Source organism: Ornithorhynchus anatinus, chromosome X5 (assembly GCF_004115215.2).
Source record: "Ornithorhynchus anatinus isolate Pmale09 chromosome X5, mOrnAna1.pri.v4, whole genome shotgun sequence".
Taxonomy (NCBI): Eukaryota; Metazoa; Chordata; class Mammalia; order Monotremata; family Ornithorhynchidae; genus Ornithorhynchus; species Ornithorhynchus anatinus.
Genome location: NC_041753.1, coordinates 52,262,890 through 52,284,244, shown reverse-complemented (window position 1 = coordinate 52,284,244; position 21,355 = coordinate 52,262,890). Strand labels below are relative to the sequence as shown.

Here is a 21,355-nt window from a genome sequence, read left to right as displayed (position 1 = left end):
GTTGGTATTTGTTAAGCGCTTACTATGTGCCGAGCACTGTTCTAAGCGCTGGGGTAGACACGGGAATCAGGTTGTCCCACGTGGGGCTCACAGTCTGCATCCCCATTTTACAGATGAGGTAACTGAGGCACCGAGAAGTTAAGTGACTTGCCCAAAGTCACACAGCTGACAAGTGACCGAGTCGGGATTCGAACCCATGACCTCTGACTCCAAAGCCCGTGCTCTTTCCACTGAGCCACGCTGCTTCTCTATACAGGGAGACATTCATGTGATTTAGTAATGTCACAGAGGTCAGGATTTTATGGAATCCTAGAGCCAAAAGGAACTGGAAGAAATCATCTAGGAAGTCCTCCTGCTTCCAGACAGGACCACAACCAAACCATTCCAGAAAGATAATGGTGACTTATTTTCCGAGAATTCTCCAGAGAAGGAGATTCCACGGTATTCCTCTGTAAATGTTCCTGGGGGTTAAAAAAAAGTAAAAAAATCCTGGATTTCTTCCATTGACAAACTTTAGTTCCTCCCAATGAAAATGAAGTGCATTCCTCTGTGTTCTGTTCACCTGGAGAGAAACTACGCATCTCCAAGTGTAACTATTCCTCCACACTAGCTAACCCATAGATTGAGAGCCCCTTGAAGAACAGGATCCATGCGTGTCTAATTCCCACCTGAATACTCTTTCCCAACACTTAATACAGTACTCTGTATTCAGTCAACTCTTAATAAATACTGTTTCTGCTCCTGCAGTTCTTTCTCCTTTCTTCATAGGGGCCGTCTTCAACCATTTTAGTCATTTGTGTTGTCTTTCCTCCAGAGATAAGTGAGGGAACCAAAGATCCCACCATCTAGATTAAATGTAGGGCTCTAGAATGAACACAGTAATGGCCAAAGGCTTTGCTAAATATAGTGGAAGGATTGCATCATTGTTCCTAAATGCAACAACCCCATATGTACGTAAGAGTCTACACTGATCCTCAACACAATGATTTATTTTACAAATTTTCCAGATAGAGAAGTGGACTTATTGTCTGTAATTCCCAGAGTCATCTTTGGGACCCTTCTTATAAATGGGAGATACAGTGTTGATCCACCAGGTCTCTGGTTCAGTTAGTCAGTAGTATTCATTGAATGCCTACGGTGTACTGAGTGCTGCAGCGTGGCTTAGTAGAAAGAGCCTGGGCTTGGGAGTCAGAGGTCGTGGGTTCTAATCCTGGCTCTGCCACTTGTCAGCTGTGTGACTTTGGGCAAGTCACTTCACTTCTCTGGGCCTCAGTTCCCTCATCTGTTAAATGGGGATGAAGACCGTGAGCCCCACATGAGACAATCTGATACCTTGGACCTACCCCAGTGCTTAGAACAGTGCTGGGCACATAGTAAGCGCTTAACAAATACCATCATTATTATTAGTATTACTGTTATATGCTTTGGAAGATCTCTGGCCTCAAGTAGTTTACTTATCTAATTGTGGAGAGGGGCGTGAAGAGATACTGGTAGACATAAATTGTACCGTCGATCCAAAAATCAGTATATGCATAAGTGCTTAAGATGAAGGCAGATACATAATTGCAAAGGCGAATATTTGATTGATTCAGCTTGGGATACTGAGAATGAGTCTCTCCAGTTCGGACTCCCTGCCCGGAGTATCAAGGTGTTCCAGTTTTTCCAAACTTTCTAAACTGATTGAAAGGTGCACTCCTCATCTGGAGGCAGTGGACTTTTAGGAGGGCTCAGAAGATGGGGAAAATTTTGATATGGTGGATTTGAAGAGGGAGGGAGACTAGATAGAAGAGCACAAGAGAACAGAGGTGGGAGAATTCTGAGCAGGGTAGAGGTAGAAGTTGAGCTTGGGAGGAGCCAAGTATGTGAATTGGGGTTTAGTACCTTAAGAGAATTGATATGTAAAATGAAAAAGGCTGGTGGAGAGCCTTGAACCCAGTGGTGAGGAGTTTGTGCTTGATGTAGCCCAGTGGTTGTTTAGAATGAAAAGTTGGTTGCACAAGCTGGTCAGGAGTTCCAAAACCTTTCCTTCATCCCAGTGGTTTGTGTTATTATCTAATTATCCCAGTCACGAGCTTGTTTTGGTTTTTTTTAACAAAGGCACTATACTTCTGATTTACACTTAGCTTGTGGTCCACTCCAATGCCCAAACTTTTCTGTAACTCTTGCATTGTGACCCAAGTAGGCCCAAATGCACACTTTCAAATGCAAACCTGTGGGTATTTTTAAAAATATGAATCTATCGTAACTATTAATCATGGCAGAATATCATTCTGTACAGTAGAAATTGTATATGAAAGCCATGTTAAAATTTTTAATACAGATTTCATGCTATCACAATTTTAATTTTCCCCACTGCGCTTTTCTCTAACTTACACAATAAGCATCATTGTCCTGATTTACCAAATTCATCCATGGAAATATATAATCATTGGCGTGGTGAAGAATGTTGAAATAACAAATGTTCTTCTTCCAACAAATTTCTTTTGGAAATTGAGTTTAAAATAGCAATGTATTTCTAAAGTCAAACCACGAAATCTGGGTCACAACCAAGTGACTAAGCATTTGCCTATTGGATGGAGGGCAACTGTTGCTTCTTGATCCTTTGATCTTAGTAATATGGCTCATAAGATACTCCCCTGGCAGAATAGTTTTTATCCCTGTTCATGGAAGGGAACATCTGCTTTTGGGAAAGAAAATATGATACTTTAGTGATAATCAACAGCAATTTGTTTGAAGATAAAATTGTCAAGGAGTAACTGCTAATATCTGTGTATGTTGTGAGAAGGATTTCCACACAGTGAGAAAGAAATGTATTCATTCAGTTGTATCTATTGAGCGCTTACTGTGTGCAAAGCACCGTACTAAGCGTGATATTGAAATTTGAGCTTATTTTCTCTATTCTTACAAAAGTGTATAGTATTCATTGCAATATCCTTTACTGTACAGAGATAGTCTAAAGCATTATTACCCTATTTAATTACTAGTTCTTTAAAGAATGATAAATACGTATATAGAAACTGAATAAGTAGCAATATTTTAAGGCTAGACAGTCATAAGAATGCTACCCATACAAAATCCCACCTCCCTGCCTCAGCATTAGTCAGGATATAAATGTAAAGTAAAGTATGGTGGAGTGCGAACTCAACTAGGCCCCCCAAAATTTGTGAATTTGTTGAGCGAGGAAGCAGGGCAGTAGGGAATTTGATGAAGGCCCCTATCATTCAAGGATCAAGCCTTAGTAAAGTAGAAAATAGCTGTATGTTACAGAAGGTGACAATCCAAATGTTCAGATGTGAAAAAAATTGCCAAAAATTCCATACAAAGTAGTATAAACTGGGAAAATCTGTCTGTCTCCCCCTCTAGACTGTAAATTCATCATGAGCAGGGAATGTGTCCATTATTGTTACACTGTACTCTCCCAAGCACCTAGTACAGTGCTCTGCACAAAGTACATGCTCAAGAAATACAATTAACAGATTGAGCCATGGAAAATGGAAGCAGACTTCTTTACTGGTCCAAGCAAAACTTGTTATCCAGGATAAAATAAGGAGCAATGAAAGGGTCAGGGGAATCCCTAAACCGAGTCATAATATGCAAATTCTATCATAAGATGTCATCGAAGGCTAGCTCCAAAAAGCTACAGTTAGAGCAAAATCATCGGCATTTAGGAAGCAAGAAGAGCCACACAACCTGTTGCCCGGTGAAACAGGAGGGTCATTTATTTTAGAGGAGGTAAAGCAGAGATTAGGAGAGCCAGACCTTGGGGAATTTGATTTATTATCAGTCAATTAATGGGTATTTATTGAGTGCTTACTGTGTGCGGAGCACTGTACTAAGCACTTGGACGAGTACAGTATAACAGAGTTGTAGACGTGTTCCCTGCCCCCAAGGAGCTTACACTCTAGAAGGATGTAGTGCCACTGATTGAAAGCTGCTGTATCATCATCAGCATCATCCCAGTCATTTATTTAAGTGCATCAAAGTGTGCCAAGCACAATACTAGACACTGGGATGGGGGAAGTAAATGAAAAGTAGGAGGATCCCTGTCCTTCAGGAGCTCACAATCTAAAATTGAGGGTAACACACACACACACACACACACACACACACACAGAAAAAGTCCAACTCAAAAACTAAAAAACATATTTGGCATCTCAGAAAACAGTTCAAACCATTGAAAGTGTCTCCAGTGCTAACTCCCTGTTCAAGGCATTAAGATGTTCCAATTTTTCCAAACATTCTAAACTGATTGAAAGGTACACCTCTTATCAGTTCATCTTATTTATTCGGCACTATGATACTCTGGAAATAGTACAAGTGACAGGTCGACACAGCAGACTGATGACAAGGAGACTGGAGAGTTCTGTAAGAAAGTTGAAGGTGTTCTTCATAGGAGATCAATATGTGGGACAAATTGCTATCACAGGACAAAGGGAAAATGTCCAAGAATGCTTTATTAACAAATTTGGAAAAAACAACAACACGTAGCCAAGCGAGCAAGAGGTCTGATTATTTGCTTTTGCCAAGGCTGTCTACCCTCATGAGCAGAGTAGAACCAGAAGAACAAAGGTGTCAATAGACTGGGAAAAACTCCAACCAGAACCAGATGAATTAAATATGGATGTATCTGAAAATAATATTTTGCAGCATTCTGACAATAGACAAAAGCATCATTTGCATTGGCTTGCTGCAATCCAAAAAAAAAAATTATCACCGCCTCCATGAAGACCAAGTTAAAAGAATTAAGAAGCAGCGTGACCCAGTGGATAAGCCATGGGCTTGGGAGCCAGAGGACATGAGTCATAATCCTGGCTCGGCCCCTTGCCTGCTGTATGGCCTTGGGCAAGTCACTTAACTTCTCTGTGCCTCAGTTTTCTCAGCTGCATAATAGAGATGCAATACCTGTTCTCCCTCCTCCTAAGACTGTGAGCCCCATGTGGGACAGGGACTGTATCCAGCCTGATTAACTTGAATCTACTCAGCGTTTAGAACAGTGTTTGACACATAATAATAATAATGATATTAATTGTGGTATTTATTAAGTGCTTATTATGTGCCAGGCACTGTACTAAGCACTGGGGTGGTTACAAGCAAATAGGGTTAGACACAGTCCCTGTGCCATCTGGGGTTCACAGTCTCAATCCCCATTTTACAGTCGAGGTAACTCAGGCACAGAGAAGTGAAGTGACTCGACCAAAGTCATGCAGCAGACAAGTGGCAGAGCTGGGATTAGAACGTATAACCTTCTGCCTCCCAGGCCCGTGCTCTATCCACTACACTATGCTGCTTCTCATAGTAAGCGCTTAACTAATATTATTAAAAAAAATTAAGAAGTCAGTGTGGAAGTGCCAATTTAGTGGAGAAGTGTTTGCAGAGCAATTACATTTATTGAGCTTCAAATGTAACTCTGTAAGGGGAATAGATCCAGATCATGCTGTATTCCTTATGCAAATAATCTTGTCAATAAATATAAAAGAAAATGAAAACAGAGTCAAGGAACAGCGAAGAATCAAGAAAGGGATGCTGAAAATGAGGGTGAAGTGGGTGGGCATGAAAGTTAAAAAAACCCTAATGAATTATACAATACAGGATGCTTTACAAGGACAGATTGGAGATAATTAAAAAGATCTATGAAGTGTTCAGAAAAAAGAGACCAAGACTAGCAGCAGGAAGTGAAGGCTCTGAAGAGAGTTGAAAAAATGGAAGACTGAGTCAGAATATCCTAGTGACACTAAAAGATGTAAATGGAGAATGGATAGCACAGGATTAAACTGAATAAAATAAATTCAAAAATTCTACAAAGGCTTGTATTCATTTAAAATCACAGTAAATTGCATTCAGCCAAGGACAAATCTGGAATCTGGCCCAGAAGTAATTTGAAAATGCTGAAAGCTGAAAATGCTGTTCACAATGTGTTATGCTGTTATGTGGAAAGTGCCCAGACAAGAAAAATATATGGCTGGAATAAACTCAAAGCAGAAGGAAAACCATCTAAGGTGCTAACACAATGGTTTAAGCTTATAATTAATGAGCAATGAAACTACAGCTATGTGGAGAAGAACAAAGACAGTGCTACTGAAGAAAGGAGACACCGAAGGTCTTCAAAGCTACTTCCCAATAATTCTCCTCCCACAGGCACACAGAGATCTTTCCAATCACACTAAATGAAGAATGATCCTGAATTTTATACTGGTATAGAACTAATCAAATTCCCCACAGACTACCCTACCATTGAAAGCACCTACTCACCCTATCAGCTAACTGAAAAGTGCAAGAAATACTAAATTCCAGTTTGCTTTATGCTTGTTGATGATAAAAAAATATTATTTGACAGTGTAATTCAAAGTTGTTTTCAATTTGGCTGCAATGTGACATATATAAACCACCCGGGGAAATGAATTGCAACTCATAAAGCAATGCACACGCAAAGTTTTTCACTTAAGGACCACATTCCCCACAAGGATATTAGGAAATGATGGGTGTTAGACACGGTTCAAACTCTCTAGCAGTGGAATGAAAGATGGGCAGGTCATGAAGCTTGCAGGAATGCAGTAGACGTTCCTCCTAATAGATTAGACTCCAAAAGGCAGAACTCCATGGAGAAAGTCGAGGACCTGCTCGGTAAATCCACTAACGAAACAGGCCCAGCCCGATGCGATCTGCTCGGATAGAATAGAATGGTGTCTTTCTTCGATAAGGTCCCAATAAATATGTCATTAGAGACTTCAGAAGAACCCATTGAGACATTCGGTAGTCATTGAAGTGAGCAGTTCACAAATCTTAGTCTTTACCTTTCACCCCGCTCACCTATAATCAAACAGCGTCTTTATCCAGTGCTTGCAGACTAGAGGGTTGCCGTCTTGCAGAACCCCCCATTAAGAAAAATATCATGTTATAGGAAACGCCCCATTCAGTGTTACATATGTGTGCTGCATGTGTGTAACCATTTCTTCTGACACCATGTCATGCTGCATCCACACAGACTATATGTTGTTGGAATAACATTCTCTGATTTTAGCATTATGTTCCAACTTAAAACGTAATGAAAACATGTGTTGTGGCAGAACCGAGTTTGTTATATCTACTGCATTATACTCTCCCGAGCGCTTAGTGTTTCCCAAGCACACTGTACTGTACATAAATTACCCAAACACAAATTGTTACAAGACATGGCCCCTGGCGGATTTTCTAATGATGAAATAAATAAACCTTTCAAAGGATTCAGAGAAATCTGGTACAGTACAGTGCTTTACACACAGTAGGTGCTCAATAAATCCGATTGAATGAATTGGTTGGTCATTGCATTGCACTTATTAGAAACTCAATCAATACCATTACTTCCATTACTACTATTATTTTTTAAAATCCTTAGTACAGTGATGCAATAAAACAATTGCAGTACATATGCCATTGTTCAAACTTTAATTTTTGCCCCAAAGCTGACTAAAATATGTTAAAGGTTAAGCTTTCCCTGTTACTAAATTCAATTGAAATTTCCTAGTCATTCACTTGTAAATACATGCATTATATTTATGTTTTGTATTTTCACATAAAATATTGGGGCCATGTTGTTCTTTTTTTCATTTTAAATTAGATATCCTGGTTCAAGAGTTTGTCAAATTTGGATCACTGGACACATACCTGAAGAAAAACAAGAATTCTATCAATATTTTGTGGAAGTTGGAAGTGGCCAAACAATTGGCATGGGCCATGCATTTTCTAGTAAGTGATTAGTGTTGTTAACAATGGTGTATTGTTGTATTAATTCTACCAGACGTAGTCTGATTGGCCTTCCCCAATTAAGCCCTCTTTTCCCCCACTCCTTCTCCCTTCTGCGTCATCTGTGCATTTGAATCTGTAACCTTTGGCTATTTGATATTTGCCCCACCCTCAGCCCCGCAGCACTTATGTACATAGCGATAAATTATATAGTATAAGCTATTTATTTATATTAATGTCTGTTTCCCTCTCTAGACTGTAAGCTCGTTGAGCAGGGAACATGTCTACCATCTCTGTTGTATTATACTCTCCCAAGCGCTTAGTACAGTGCTCTGCAAACAGTAGGCGCTCAATAAATACTATCGATGATGATAACTGGTAATGGAGACCAAGAGGACATTGTGGAATAGATGGCACATTATTTAAGGTCTCTTCCTCTGTGGAATAATGGGTGTCCTTCTAAGCACACAATTGGGGATTTTTACACCTATATTAATCTACAAATCAGATTTCCCTCCTTCCTTAAAAAAGTACACATGTAAATGATAGGAAGCCTGTTTTTCATTTGTCCGGTTAAGTGTTAATTATGTAATGATTGTATGGTTTATTCATTGTCACTGTCTCATCAGTTTCAAGGGTTTAAACATAAATTACCCAAGCACAAATTGTTACAAGACATGGCCCGTGGAGGATTTTCTAATGATGAAATAAATAAACCTTTCAAAGGATTCAGAGAAATTTGGAGCCGGAACTAAAGCCTAACTCGGCATAGGCACCAAGGCTGGCTTTGGTTCCGAAGGAGAAAAGGGGATAAAATGCCTTTTGTGTGGTGCTTTGAAATGGGCCCACCTGCTGTTCCTTGAAAAATAGGTCTGGTCACTGCATAGAAATGGCTATTATAACACTGAATTCAAGAACACTAGACAGGCAAAATCCAAATTAGGGGCTCTGAGGTTGTCTGTGCTCTTCCTCCTCTTGACACTGTGATAAGCAGAACTCCTGCCTCTCTATGTCTACCTACCGCAGAGCTAGGCAGCAAAAGGCCAGAGCATTTGTAGTGCCAGACATTACGGAGCATAGATGGGATGCATATTAATACCCGACTGTTGCTCTACTGACCGGGGAAAATCCTTAGCCCAACTAACCAAGAAGAATCATCTTTTTCTGGGGTAGATAGAGTAACTTCTAAGAGTGAACCACCAATTATGTAAAGCACAACTTTTTATAAGTTGATTTGTCACATCTTTACTGGGCTTTAAAAGTGAATTAATGAGGTGTCAATTTATCTCACTGTGAAGTTTATTGTGCTACAGATTACAAACTCTAGGTTAAGAGATGTTGTACTCGCTCCAGTGTTTAGCACAGTGTGCTGCACACAGCAAGTGCTCAGTAAATATGATGGATTAATAGATCATCATTATTTTAGGTGCCTTGTTTACTGGTATATTCTTCCTGCCTTTACCATATCACTCATTGTGGGAGGTAAAGTTCATATCATTTCATCTTTTATTTCCTAAATTTCCAGATTGTTTGTTTTAATATTCTCTCCCATACATTTTTACAAGTGAATTTCTATTTTACATGTACACATATTTCCCTTTAACAGGAGGAAAAAAATCTCATTCATGGGAATGTGTGTTCAAAAAATATTTTACTTATCAGGGAAGAGGACAGGAAATCAGGAAACCCTCCTTTCATCAAACTCAGCGATCCGGGCATTAGTATTACAGTTTTGCCGAAAGACAGTAAGTTTTTCAGACGTGCCTCTTTTTTAACAACTATTGTGTGTTACCACGTGCCTGGCGCAGCATTCTACACCCAGTAGGCACTCAGTAAATGTAGTTGTTGGTGGTGATGGTGATGCACCGGGGTGTTGGTTTTGAAAAGTGATACTGTAGTTTTTCCTTGTATTGTCTGTATCATTGTGGTCACCTTGGTTAACAATATAATCTACTCAGGATTTGAAGCCATTTTTAAGGCCACCTAAATTTAGTGAACAATTTAAATCCAGGTCTTTTTATTCATTCATTCACTCAGAGCAGCATGACCTAGTAGAGAGAACACAGAACTCAATGGGAGAGGACCTGAGTTCTAATCCCGGTCCCTCCACTTGCTTGCTTGCTTTGTGACCTTGGGCAAATCACTTGACTATTCTGTGCTTCTGTTTCCTCATCTGTAAAATGGGAATTAAAGACTGGTTCTCCCTTATCCATAGATGGTCAGCCCAGTGTGGGACAGGGACTATGTCTGATCAGATTTTATTGTGTGTACTCCAGAACTTAGCAGAGTGTTTGGCATGTAGTAAGTGCTTAACAAATACCATTATTGTTATTATTATTCATCCTTTTTTAAAACCCATGAGGTTGTCGCTACAGTCTTAGTGGCTGCTCTTGGTTGAACCAGTTCTTATGCCAACTTATATGAAGTACACAGAATATCACTTAAGAAAAGATTTTTAAAAAATCATGATTTCCAAGTCCCCCTTGTTAGTCAAGGGATTTATTTCCTGGGTTCTCTTGCTGTGTAGCCATTAAATAATTAAGGGAAAGTTCAGTCTTTATTCATTTACTCATTCAATCGTATTTATTGAGCGCTTACTGTGTGCAGAGCACTGTACTAAGGGCTTGGAATGTAAAGTTCAGCAACAGATAGAGACAATCCCTGCCCAACAACGGGTTCACAGTCTTTACCTCTTCAGGACTGTAGTACACAAGCTAAAGAGGCTGATAGAAAGACTGTAGACTGTAAGCTTGTTGTTAAGTGTTATATTGTACTCTCCCAAGCGCTTAGTACAGTGCTTTGCGCACAATAAGCACTCAATAAATACGATTGAATGAGTGAATGAAAAAGACCAGCACTCAGGTCGGAGTGAGGAATAGTAGGCCAAATTTGGAGCAAACCCACACACCAATTTCAGACTTCTTGGGCCAAAACGGATCCCAGGCCAGCCAAAGCCCAGCCCTAAAAGTTCAAATCCACCTCCAACCAATAAGCTCAGCTGTGCCCTCTGAGACTTCACTTAGCTTCTATGGTTGTCCATAAGGGCAGCTGGCATTCATAACCTCGTTGAGCACGCAGGGACTGCTCTCCATGCCAGGAGCCACTGCACTCCAAATCAGAAGAAGCTTTTCACAGGCCAGTCCAGTCTCAACTTGCACTCTCCTAAGCCCTTAGTACAGTGTTCTGTGCAAAGCAAGCACTCAATAAATACCACTGATCAATTGATTGATTGATTGATTGAATATTCAGTCCCACCATTCTGGGACCCAGCCTATATGGAATTCTATTCCTCAGACCAGGGAAGATGGAAGTGCCTGGTGTGGGTGGTTGGAGTATCATTGTCCACCCAGTGCTTAGTACAGCGCATGACACATAGTAAGTGCTTAACAAATACCATTATTATTATTTATAAAGAATCACGCTTACCACAATGTGCATATTAAGTCATGCTTTCCTTTTCCTCCTATCCTCCAGAAGAAAAGTTGGGCTTGAATGAGTTTTGGTCCAGGTATGGGCCCATTCTCTAGGGTGGGGATGGGGAGAGGGAAAAAGGGGGTTCAGCTGGCAAAGTTAAAGGCTTTGAAAAAAATTGGTATGCACACTTGACCCATGCATTATTACTTTGTGCAATCCAACTACCTTTAACATCACATTTTGTTTTCATGATGATGAAGTTCTTCTAGAGAGAATACCATGGGTTCCACCTGAATGCATTGAAAACCCCAAAAATCTAAGCTTGGCAACAGATAAATGGAGTTTTGGAACCACTCTGTGGGAAATCTGCAGTGGAGGAGACAAACCACTGAGTGCACTTGATTCTCAAAGAGTAAGTTCTGCCAACCATGTAAATTGGAATTACTTCTGCCTTTTAGGGATTTCACTTTTTTGACCATTCACATGTTTTACACAATAAAACTGGAATGTGTTTCTAAATTATAGAAGCTACAGTTTTACGAAGACAGGCACCAACTTCCTGCACCAAAATGGACAGAATTAGCAAATCTTATCAACAACTGTATGGAATTTGAACCAGATTTCAGACCTTCTTTCAGAGCCATCATACGGGATCTCAACAGTTTGTTCACTCCAGGTGGGGTTTCGAAGGAGAGAGAATAGACTTGCGTTTCCAGGGCTTTTGGTTTGCTGTGAAGAATTTAGACTCTGTATGAGTACTGATTGACACAGAAAGTTCTCATTTACTAACGTGTCTTCTGACTGCATGTTCTACTAGAAAATATTCTTTCATGGAATGGAGAATCATGGCTTTTGAGGAGACGAGAATTTCTAAATTTGTGTGAATTTGTGTGAATGGGCCTATTTTCTTCCAGATTTTTGTTCTTCAGAGCCTGAGAGGCTAATAGTTTTTCCATGCAATTTTCCATGTAATGTGAAAGCATCAGGGTGTGTGTTCATGAATTTGTGCATTAGAAGTATGCTGTCTTCCACTTATCTATCCAGAAGCATATTCTGAAACATATCTCCTGCATGATAACATTCATATGCCATCACCTTCAAATATGAAAGGACAGCTCATCACCATTTGGGTGGGCGAAAAGTTTTTTCAGGACTTGGCAGTTTCCATGAACTGAGTTTTCCACCAACCCTACCCACCCAGGGGTATGTTTATCATCATCATCAGTGTTATTTATTAAGTGCTTACTCTGTGCAGGGCACTGTACTAAGCGCTTGGGAGAGTTCAATGTAACAGTCAGTAGACACGTTCCCTGCCCACAATGAGCTTACAGTATAGGATTATCCTAAACCTGTGTCCTCATGTGCTCAACTGCACAGTCCTGCCTCACATTTTCAGGGCTCAAGGACAAGGTGAAAGCTGACATTATCTCCAGTATTTTAATTTGTTCCTAGCCATAAAATCGATACAGCATCGTCTAGATAATAAGCAGAAACATTATCAAATTTAGCCTTCTGTAGCCTCTCTTGCAATATTGGTGCTCAGGAAATATTGAAATGTGAAAAGAGGCATCTGGACTATTATGCAAGTCATTTTAAGCAAACCAGCATTTAATGGAAGGAGAAAGTTTACAAAGGATATACTCATGTGTGTCTGTGTCCGCTCTGGCTTTAATCTAGACAATTTGGACCGAATTGCTTTCATTTCTGCTGGGTTTTTTTGTAATGGTTCATAGTTAAATACAGCAACTGGTTGTTAATTAGAACATTAATGCTTATTTTGAAAGTACCAGATTGCCTTGTCCCCTGTTACTAACCAGAACCTCACCTCCCTGTCCATTTAGCAAAAAGACCAGATCTAAGGACCTGTGACCCTTTTATATATATATATATCCTGGGGCCTATAACTCTTTTCAAAGTAGGGTCAGTGTGCTTTGAAACATTAAAAAAAAAAGTTTTACCCAGTATAAATGTTGTTACTCAGATGTTGTTAAAGCCCATAGAAAGGTATACTTTGCTGACATAATAGAGATGTGATTTCTCCTTTTTGTTGTCTATTATTTTCCCAGATTATGAACTTTTAACAGAAAATGACATGTTACCCAACATGAGAATTGGTGCTCTTGGATTTTCTGGTGCATTTGAAGACAGGGACCCCACACAGTTTGAAGAGAGACACCTTAAATTCCTACAACAGCTCGGCAAGGTAAAAACAGTGTGGGACCTGTTTGTGAAGAGAACATTTTTTATTTTCTTTTGGTGATTTCATGGACTTTGGTTGTATTGAAACCTTCTTTGGTTGTTATTTCTGGGTCAGTTATGTAAATCTTATTCTCTCCAGATATAAATGAAGTAGATCTGTTCCAGGCAGTCCATAGTTTTCTTTACATCATGTAGCCAGCATCTGCTTATCAAATTTGCTGAACCATCATTATGCAAAATGCCAAAATAAAATAGCATAATAACATTTGTTGTAGGGATCCTGCTCAGATACATCTTGATTTGTTTTTGCTTTTGTACAGATCTCTTCATGATCAAAGCACTAGTCACTAGATTTCCAGAAGTTACAAATTGTAAGTCACCCATAGTATAAAAGTTGGCTTTGTGATCATGGACAAGCTAGCACTCTTTTTTATGTTAAATTGGGGATAGTAATATGCACCTTGATAAACAGATTTTTTTGAGGATTATTGAAAAACTATTTGAAAAGCACATAGGTCTCTGTAGGCGTCAAGTAGACCATAAGTATTATTAGCTACTTTCGTCTCCAGAAAATAATATGTAAACTTCATCTTTAAAACCTGAGATTGCAGTTTCTATGATCCTTATGTGTGAAAATACTCAGTTGCGATTATTAGGTTCATAGCCTGTTCAGTGCAGGTACTGGTTTTCAAGTTTTTAATCACTACCAGGGGTATTTTTATGTCAAAAGCCACTGCTTACAATTTTCCACTTTTGAACATCTGTTTTACCCCATAAATAAAAACTAGGCATCAAAGAGTGCTTAGGCAATAGCAAGACATATCCTTTGGAGTTTCATAGCATCTGTGAGAAATAAATTAGTCAAAAGGAGCTTCCAAGCAATTCAACATTAAATATATATATACACACACAGATATATGCATATATATATGCATATATATGTGTACATATATGTACATATACAATAATAATAATGGTGTTTGTTAAGCACTTACTATGTGCAAGGCACTGTTCTAAGCACTGGGCACTGTTCCATTTGTTCATTGACAAAGAGGAAAAATGTCCTCGCAAATATTGGGCCCAGCTCTCTGAGGTAATTTGCTTTGCTTTTTGATTCTCACCACCAAATCATCATCTAGGTATCAAGACCAGCCCTAGGAATGGGAAAAGTGAGCTGCTGCTCAAGGTAGAAGATGGGTGGAGATGTCTGTTATATTGTTATTTTATACTCTCCCAAGTACTTAGTACAGTGCTCTGCACACAGTAAGCGCTCAATAAACATGATTGACTGACTCCTCACCTGCAGCGCCCTTAATGCCAGTTCCCCAGTCATGAGCACTGCTGCACCATGGCTGCCCCGTCTGCCTGGGTTACGAAAGATGGCTGAGAGTAACTGAGGCAGCACCCCACTTTTTTCACTTGCTCTGCCATGGCCACTGTTACTTTCTCAGCTTTTTATGGTCACTACACATTCCAGCAATGCTCCGGGCATATAAATACCCCCCACCCATGTTTGTGGAATAATGCAGGCAAGGGCAGAGAGGTGTTGCCCTCCTCTGCTAGGAACTCATATATCAGGAGACATTTGATTAAAATCTTAATTTTTTTCTTGACACCTGTCTTAGATTCCTGTAAGTGATGATTAGTTTGAACAGAGAGAGTCCTTTAAGTATTCTGTTTTGTTCTCTTTGCTGTAACTTTTAAACTAGTTGATCTACATATTTCATATACACTCAAACTTCAAAATTTATTTAGGGACTGATTATGCAGTCTGTGGATTACCTACGCCTTTTGTTTCCCTGCCTCCCTCCTGAATCCTGCCATTTTGATCATTAATATCTCTTGTAGAAGGTGAACTGGGAAAAGGAGAAGAGGCGAAATTTGAGTTGACCGTGTTCGCAGATGAATTGTGAAAAGCAAAATGAAACTAGAACTAGAAATCTAATGCCATTTTTCATGATTTCTTCCATCCCTTTTATTTTTAATCATGTTTCGCTTCCTATCACTTTTCTTGGGGCTCTTCTCTCTTCCATCCCATGACTTACCGCCTGACAACCTTTTCCCTAATCACTTACCATCTATAGTGATATTGGCCAGGCTATTTTTCATCTCCTAAAGTGTCACTGGGTCCTAATCCACCTTCTTGTTTGGCCCAGACTGTGAACAATGTGGGGATCCTACCAGCCTGATCCTTGCCATATCTCCCAACAACTGTTTTGGTTTCTAAACCAGGGGGGATTGGGACACCAGATAGGGCCAAGGCTCACCTTCAACTTTCAGCCATAAAGAAAATCCTTCAGTGTTATTCCGTCTGAGAACCATTGCTAAAGCCTTTAAATGCGGCATGTGGGAACAGTATGTATTCAAGGTCTTATTTGCCTTCACAATCCCAGGATTGAACAATATATGATTTTTTTAACCTTTAAATACCAATGTGATTTTGTTCTCCTACCATCTTTCAGAATGAGTGAGAATCGCCACCACAAAATAAAATAAACTATTCTACATTGGAAATAAAAAAATGTCCAGCCTCCAGGTAGTTTTCAGAAATTTTTAGCCGCACAGATCCTCTTCTTTCCCCCATTTGCCTTGGCCCCATCCACATTTTAGCTCCACAATCTCCCAACCACCCTGATGTTTTTCTACTGTTCCCACATCCCAAGGTACAGAGATCTGTCTGTTACAGATGTACTCAGAAGTGTCCCATTCAGATTACCAAGCAAAAAGGCAATGGGAAAGAGAGGCAGAGTTTTTGAAAATATCTCATTAGGCCTTCTTCCTGATCATTTCCATTAGGACTGTGGAATTTCTTTTAGATCTTAAGCAGATGAATACACACTTAATCTAATGGCTAGTGGTGCACATTGAAGGACTTTTGCTTAATTCAAAAACAGTAATTAGCAAAGCTTCAGACCGCTCTGTGAATTAAATACTGTTATCTTTATTTCCAATTTTCCCACTGAGGAGATTTAGGTAAAGACATTTTCTGGGACTTGCCCAGTGTCTTCTAGAAAGATTATGGAAGGTTTCAACAGACCTAGGGTCTTCTCCCTCTCCCCTCCTGCTCCTATAATCTATTTCTCACTTCTCTCTCTCTCTCTCTCTCTCTCTCTCTCTCTCTCTCTCTCTCTCACACACACACACACACACACACACACCTTTCATTGCTTTTGCCAAATAATTGGGGAGCTAATTGGCTGACCATGGTGATGGGGATGCTATTTATCCCCCCTCTCCCTCCCAACCTTCCTAGCAGAAAAAAAGAGTTGTGGGTATGTGACAATGGTGACAGGAGACTTCTACCAACAGCAGCAAACCATGTCCTCTCACCATCTCTTTGTATCTGTGGATCTATGAATCTATTTATGAAATCTACACTTGAGCCTCGGTGAGGAGACATTCTAGGAATCAGAATCCTGGAGAAGCACTTAGCCTAGTGGAAAGAGCACAGGCGTGGGAATCACTTAGTAAGCGTTAACACGTGCCACTATCAATGTTATTGCTATTGTTACTATTATTCTGCAGGAAGACATCCATGGCCACCTCAACTAGCTCCACCTTCATCCCAGGCTAGGATCTAGTCAGTTTTTTTAAGGGTTTGTAGGTAAGAACAATCGCAGGCCTTTCATTTCTGGTTCTCTTCAAACTCAGAGCTCAGAGGAATAATTTGGAACTTTTGACAGAAAAGGAGTGGTTTTCTGAATGGGATTGCTGTAACAAGTAGTGAGATCAAGAGAAATTGAAAGGACCCCAAAAGCCAGGGTACCAGTACTGCTTTGGGATACAGGCACAAGGTAAATCTGTCCTTCCCCCCGTCCCCCACCCCGGTGCATCACCTTTAGGATGCAGAAGCCTAGTGTGTACTAAGTATTGCCCGACACTTGCTCACGATCCTGTCAGATTACCTCCTGAGCCCGAATGCCCTAGAAAACCTGTCCAGATGACACTCCTAGAATGTATCTGATATATTGTTATATCGTACTCTTCCAAGTGCCTTAGTACAGTAAGCGCTCAATAAATACGACTGATTGATGGGATCTGGGATTCCCATCCATCAGCTCGATTTTCCGTCTGGAACTAGAGATTGGTAGATGACAATAGAAAGTGTTGCAAGACATCCATGAGAGCCAGGCTTCTGGGCAGTGAGGGCCACAACAACAAGAAAGGGCTCTCTGCTTTGGCAGCTCAGAGGTGCCTCTCCACCCCATCCCACTTTCACCAGGAGCTAGCCTCTACTGAATCAGAGGCCTCAAGGAGCCCCTACATTAGCTCATTTGGCAATTGAAGGAGAAGCAGAGGAGCAGCATGGCTTAGTGGAAAGAGCCTGGGCTTGGGAGTCAGAGGTCATGGGTTCTGATCCCTGATCTGCCACTTGCCTGCTGTGTCACCTTGGGCAAGTCACTTCACTTCTCTGTGCCTCAGGTACCTCATCTGTAAAATGGGGATTAAGACTGTGAGCCCCACCTGGGACAACCTGATAACCTTGTATCTACCCCAGCGCTTAGAACAGTGCTTGGCACATAGTAGGTGCTTAACAAATGTCATTATCATTATTATTAATTAGAGTACCCAGAAAGGATGAGAGCCTTCACTAATATTTACAGAGCATGCTATATCTCTTCCAAGTACCTTGGTACATTAAAGCAGACCATTTCAGTTATTTTCAATATAACCTAGCAGTTCCACTGAAGTTTTTCTTCCAGCAAACATACTGTTCCTAATCAGCTCTATTTGACTCCCTGGCTGAAAGACATTTATGGAGCCAACTTCTTAATAGCTGTTTCTCCTTTGGGTTGAAGTAGTAAACAGAACTTCCCCAAATTGCAGCCAACAAAATTTAATTTTGGCGACGTTGAGGCAAAATGAATCTTTAATTTAAAATACTTGTTTTTGTCTTAAATGTTCTTTCATTCTGCCTGGCTATTTATAGGATATCACCTCGGAAACGTTTCTCTGAAAGAGTTGAAAAAGAAATCAGCCGCCTCCAAACCTAGTAGAGAATGAAGAACCCCTTCCCGCTCTCACTCCTCATTTTTCATTTCATAAAATGAAAACATAGCATTTAGATTCATACTGTCAGTACTTGTGAGACATCAAATTTAAACAGAATGTGAGATTTCGATTTAATCTAGAAATCTCACCAAGAATACATTGCTACCCTGGAGAAGCATGAATAATCAGCCACAGACAAAATTACACTTTTGAAACTGAATGAATAGAGCACATTGTTCCATTTTTAAAATACGTTTGAATTTTGATTAATTTATCCTCTTTTGTTTGATGATTTAATCTTGGTTGGTTTGTGGAGTTTTGTATTGGATCATTTATGTTTATAATGTAGCACATTAATACAAAGGAAGTTGAGAAAAGTATAATAAAAACGTTTTCTAAATACGTTTTTAATTAAAAAGATTTCTCAGTACAGTAATTTGGTTTATAGGAAATGGAAATGGAAGGCAAAACATTGCAAAAAGAGTGCTTTTCAATCATTGAGACTTCCTTAGTTGTGGCAATTACCCATCTGCATCTAGGAGTGCAATATGTGCTCCAGCTTCGCATGCTTGAATGGACATGCCTCTAGGTCAGCCCGATTATTCTTATTGTCTTCTCGGGACACTCCTAAATGCCACCCTGCAAAAGTAATTGCACATATAACGTAACCCACATCTTTGTAAAAATGTTGTCGTCTTGGCTTTCTTTAGAAGATCCAGCTGTTAGCATTATGCATCCCTTTAGGCAGAGATCCTCTTCAATTAGAATAATAATAATAGTAATAATAATTGCTTACTGTCTGCCAAGCTACTAAGCTCTGGGGTAGACCCAAGATAATCAGGATAATCAGTCCCTGTCGCACATTTATTTCTTTTAGTGTCTGTCTCCCCCGCACCTAGACTGTGAGCAAGTTGTGGGCAGGGAGTGTGTCTGTTATAGTGTACTCTCCCAAGCACTTGGTATGGTGCTCCGCACACAGTAGGTGCTCAATAAATACGATTGACTGACTGACGTGGACTCACGGTCTAAGTAGGAGAGAGTAGGATTTACTCCCCATTTTACAGATGAGGAAACTGAGGCCCAAAGAAGTGAAGCACCTTGCCCGAAGCCACACAGCAGGCAAGTGGCTGAGCCATGATTAGAACCCAGGTCCTCTGACTCCCAGGCCCATGCTCTTTCCACTAGGCCAAGCTGCTTCTCATGAAAGTTATAATATTCTAGTTAGTTCTTGGAGGATAAAGGGTTTCAGTCAGTAATATTCAACCATCCAGGCCGCTGTCCAGATTACTTATCTAAAATATTGTTCTGCGCACAAAAACTCCTCAATGGTCGCCCATCTCTGCATCAAACAGAAACTCCTCACCAACGACTTTATGGCATCGGCTCTCTCCCTCCTACCTCTCTTGGTTCCTCTCCCACTACAGCCCAGCCCGCACGCTTCATTCCTCTAACACCAACTTGCTCACTGTGCCTCGATCTCATCCTTCTCGCTGTCATTCCCTTGCTCATGTCCTCCTTCCTGCTTGGAACTCCCTCCCCCTCCGTATCCGACAGACCACCATTCTCTCCACCGTCAAGGCCCTGCTAAAATCATATTTCTCCAAGAAGTCTTCTCTGACCAATCTGTCATCTGCCCACCCCATCCACTCTCGGTTGTGCACTACTTATGTACTGGGAGACAGAAGACCTGCGTTCTAATCCTGGCTCTGACACTGGTCTGCTGGATGACTTCTCTGTGCCTCAGTTCCCTCCTCTGTAAAATGGGGATTAAAAGACTGTGAGCTTCACATGGGACATGGACTGTGTCCAACCTAATTAGCTTGTATCTACCCCAGCACTTAGTAGAGTGCCTGGTACAGAGTAAGTGCTTAACAAATACCATTGAAAAAAAAAACCCAGATTTATCTGAAGGGGCGAAATGGAAAACTGGGCATGGAGCGTCAAATTTAGGATAAGTAGGTGGAGTCATGTTTCTGACTTTTAGTTCTGTCAGTTTGCATCCTCTAGCAGTTTGTTCCAATTTCTTCTGGCCTGTATCCTGGTGCTACTTACAGTTACATTATTCTAATTCAGTTAGCCTGTTTATTGGATGAAAAACTTGGAAGGAAAAATCTGAATGGAAGCGCTTTTGTCTACTGTCCAGGGTAATTTTGGCAGTGTGGAGATGTGCCGATACGACCCCCTGCAAGACAATACTGGTGAGGTGGTAGCTGTGAAAAAGCTTCAGCACAGCACTGAAGAGCACTTGCGAGATTTTGAAAGAGAAATTGAAATTCTTAAATCCCTGCAGCATGATAACATTGTCAAATACAAGGGAGTCTGCTATAGTGCCGGTAGGTTGTGCATCTAAGCTTGTTTTCTTAAAGATTCGTCCACATTAGCCCCATCTAGGCTGTAAGCTCATTATGGGCAGAGAACATGTCTGTTAACTCTCTTGTATTGTACTCTCCCAAGGTACAGTACAGTGCTCTGCACATAGCATTCAGTAAATACCATTGATTGATTGATTAGCCTAAAAACAAATTTATATGAGCTGTGGTGAAAAAACAACAACAGGGCAACAGGGCAAATGATTCAGAATTGCGCCAAGCAATTGCGGGAAACCTCTCCCCTGGTCCTAAGCCACAGGAAGGCTTTCCTAGGCAGACCCATAAAAAGGTATCCTGTGCTGTGCCGTCAATTAAAAAAGAGAAACCTATCTCCTCAGGGCGTCCACAAAGAAAATAGAGTAAAAGTTAGAGTCCATTACACCAAATGCAATTTTTTTTTTACCATCTTGGAAAGGGATTGGTCATTATCATCTTATAAAGAGCCTCGTCAAAGACAGTAAAAGACCTCCAGTCAGTCATTCTAAACAACCTCCCATCCTCACCTTCAAGCAAGACTACAGATGCGAATAACTCCTATTTTGTACATTTCCAGAAAAGGAATTTTCTCCCCATCCCTCAGTGATTCATGCCAATATTGTATAGTACTCAGTTTCAGGATATTTTTCTCTAATATCTGATATAAAACCTTCAGCTGATGTTTA

The 21,355-nt window shown here is 40.4% G+C and overlaps 1 protein-coding gene across 12 annotated transcripts in view; it reads left to right on the top strand.

The window, feature by feature from the left end:
• JAK2 (Janus kinase 2) overlaps nucleotides 1-21,355 on the top strand; it is a 176,188-nt gene that overhangs the window by 129,571 nt on the left and 25,262 nt on the right. For all 12 annotated transcript variants that reach the window (XM_029056389.1, XM_029056386.1, XM_029056385.2 and 9 more), the window contains 6 exons: nucleotides 7,595-7,722; nucleotides 9,326-9,464; nucleotides 11,394-11,545; nucleotides 11,659-11,809; nucleotides 13,200-13,336; nucleotides 20,468-20,657. In XM_029056389.1, coding sequence (XP_028912222.1) covers nucleotides 7,595-7,722; nucleotides 9,326-9,464; nucleotides 11,394-11,545; nucleotides 11,659-11,809; nucleotides 13,200-13,336; nucleotides 20,468-20,657 — 897 coding nt within the window. The remainder of the gene's footprint in view (nucleotides 1-7,594; nucleotides 7,723-9,325; nucleotides 9,465-11,393; nucleotides 11,546-11,658; nucleotides 11,810-13,199; nucleotides 13,337-20,467; nucleotides 20,658-21,355) is intronic.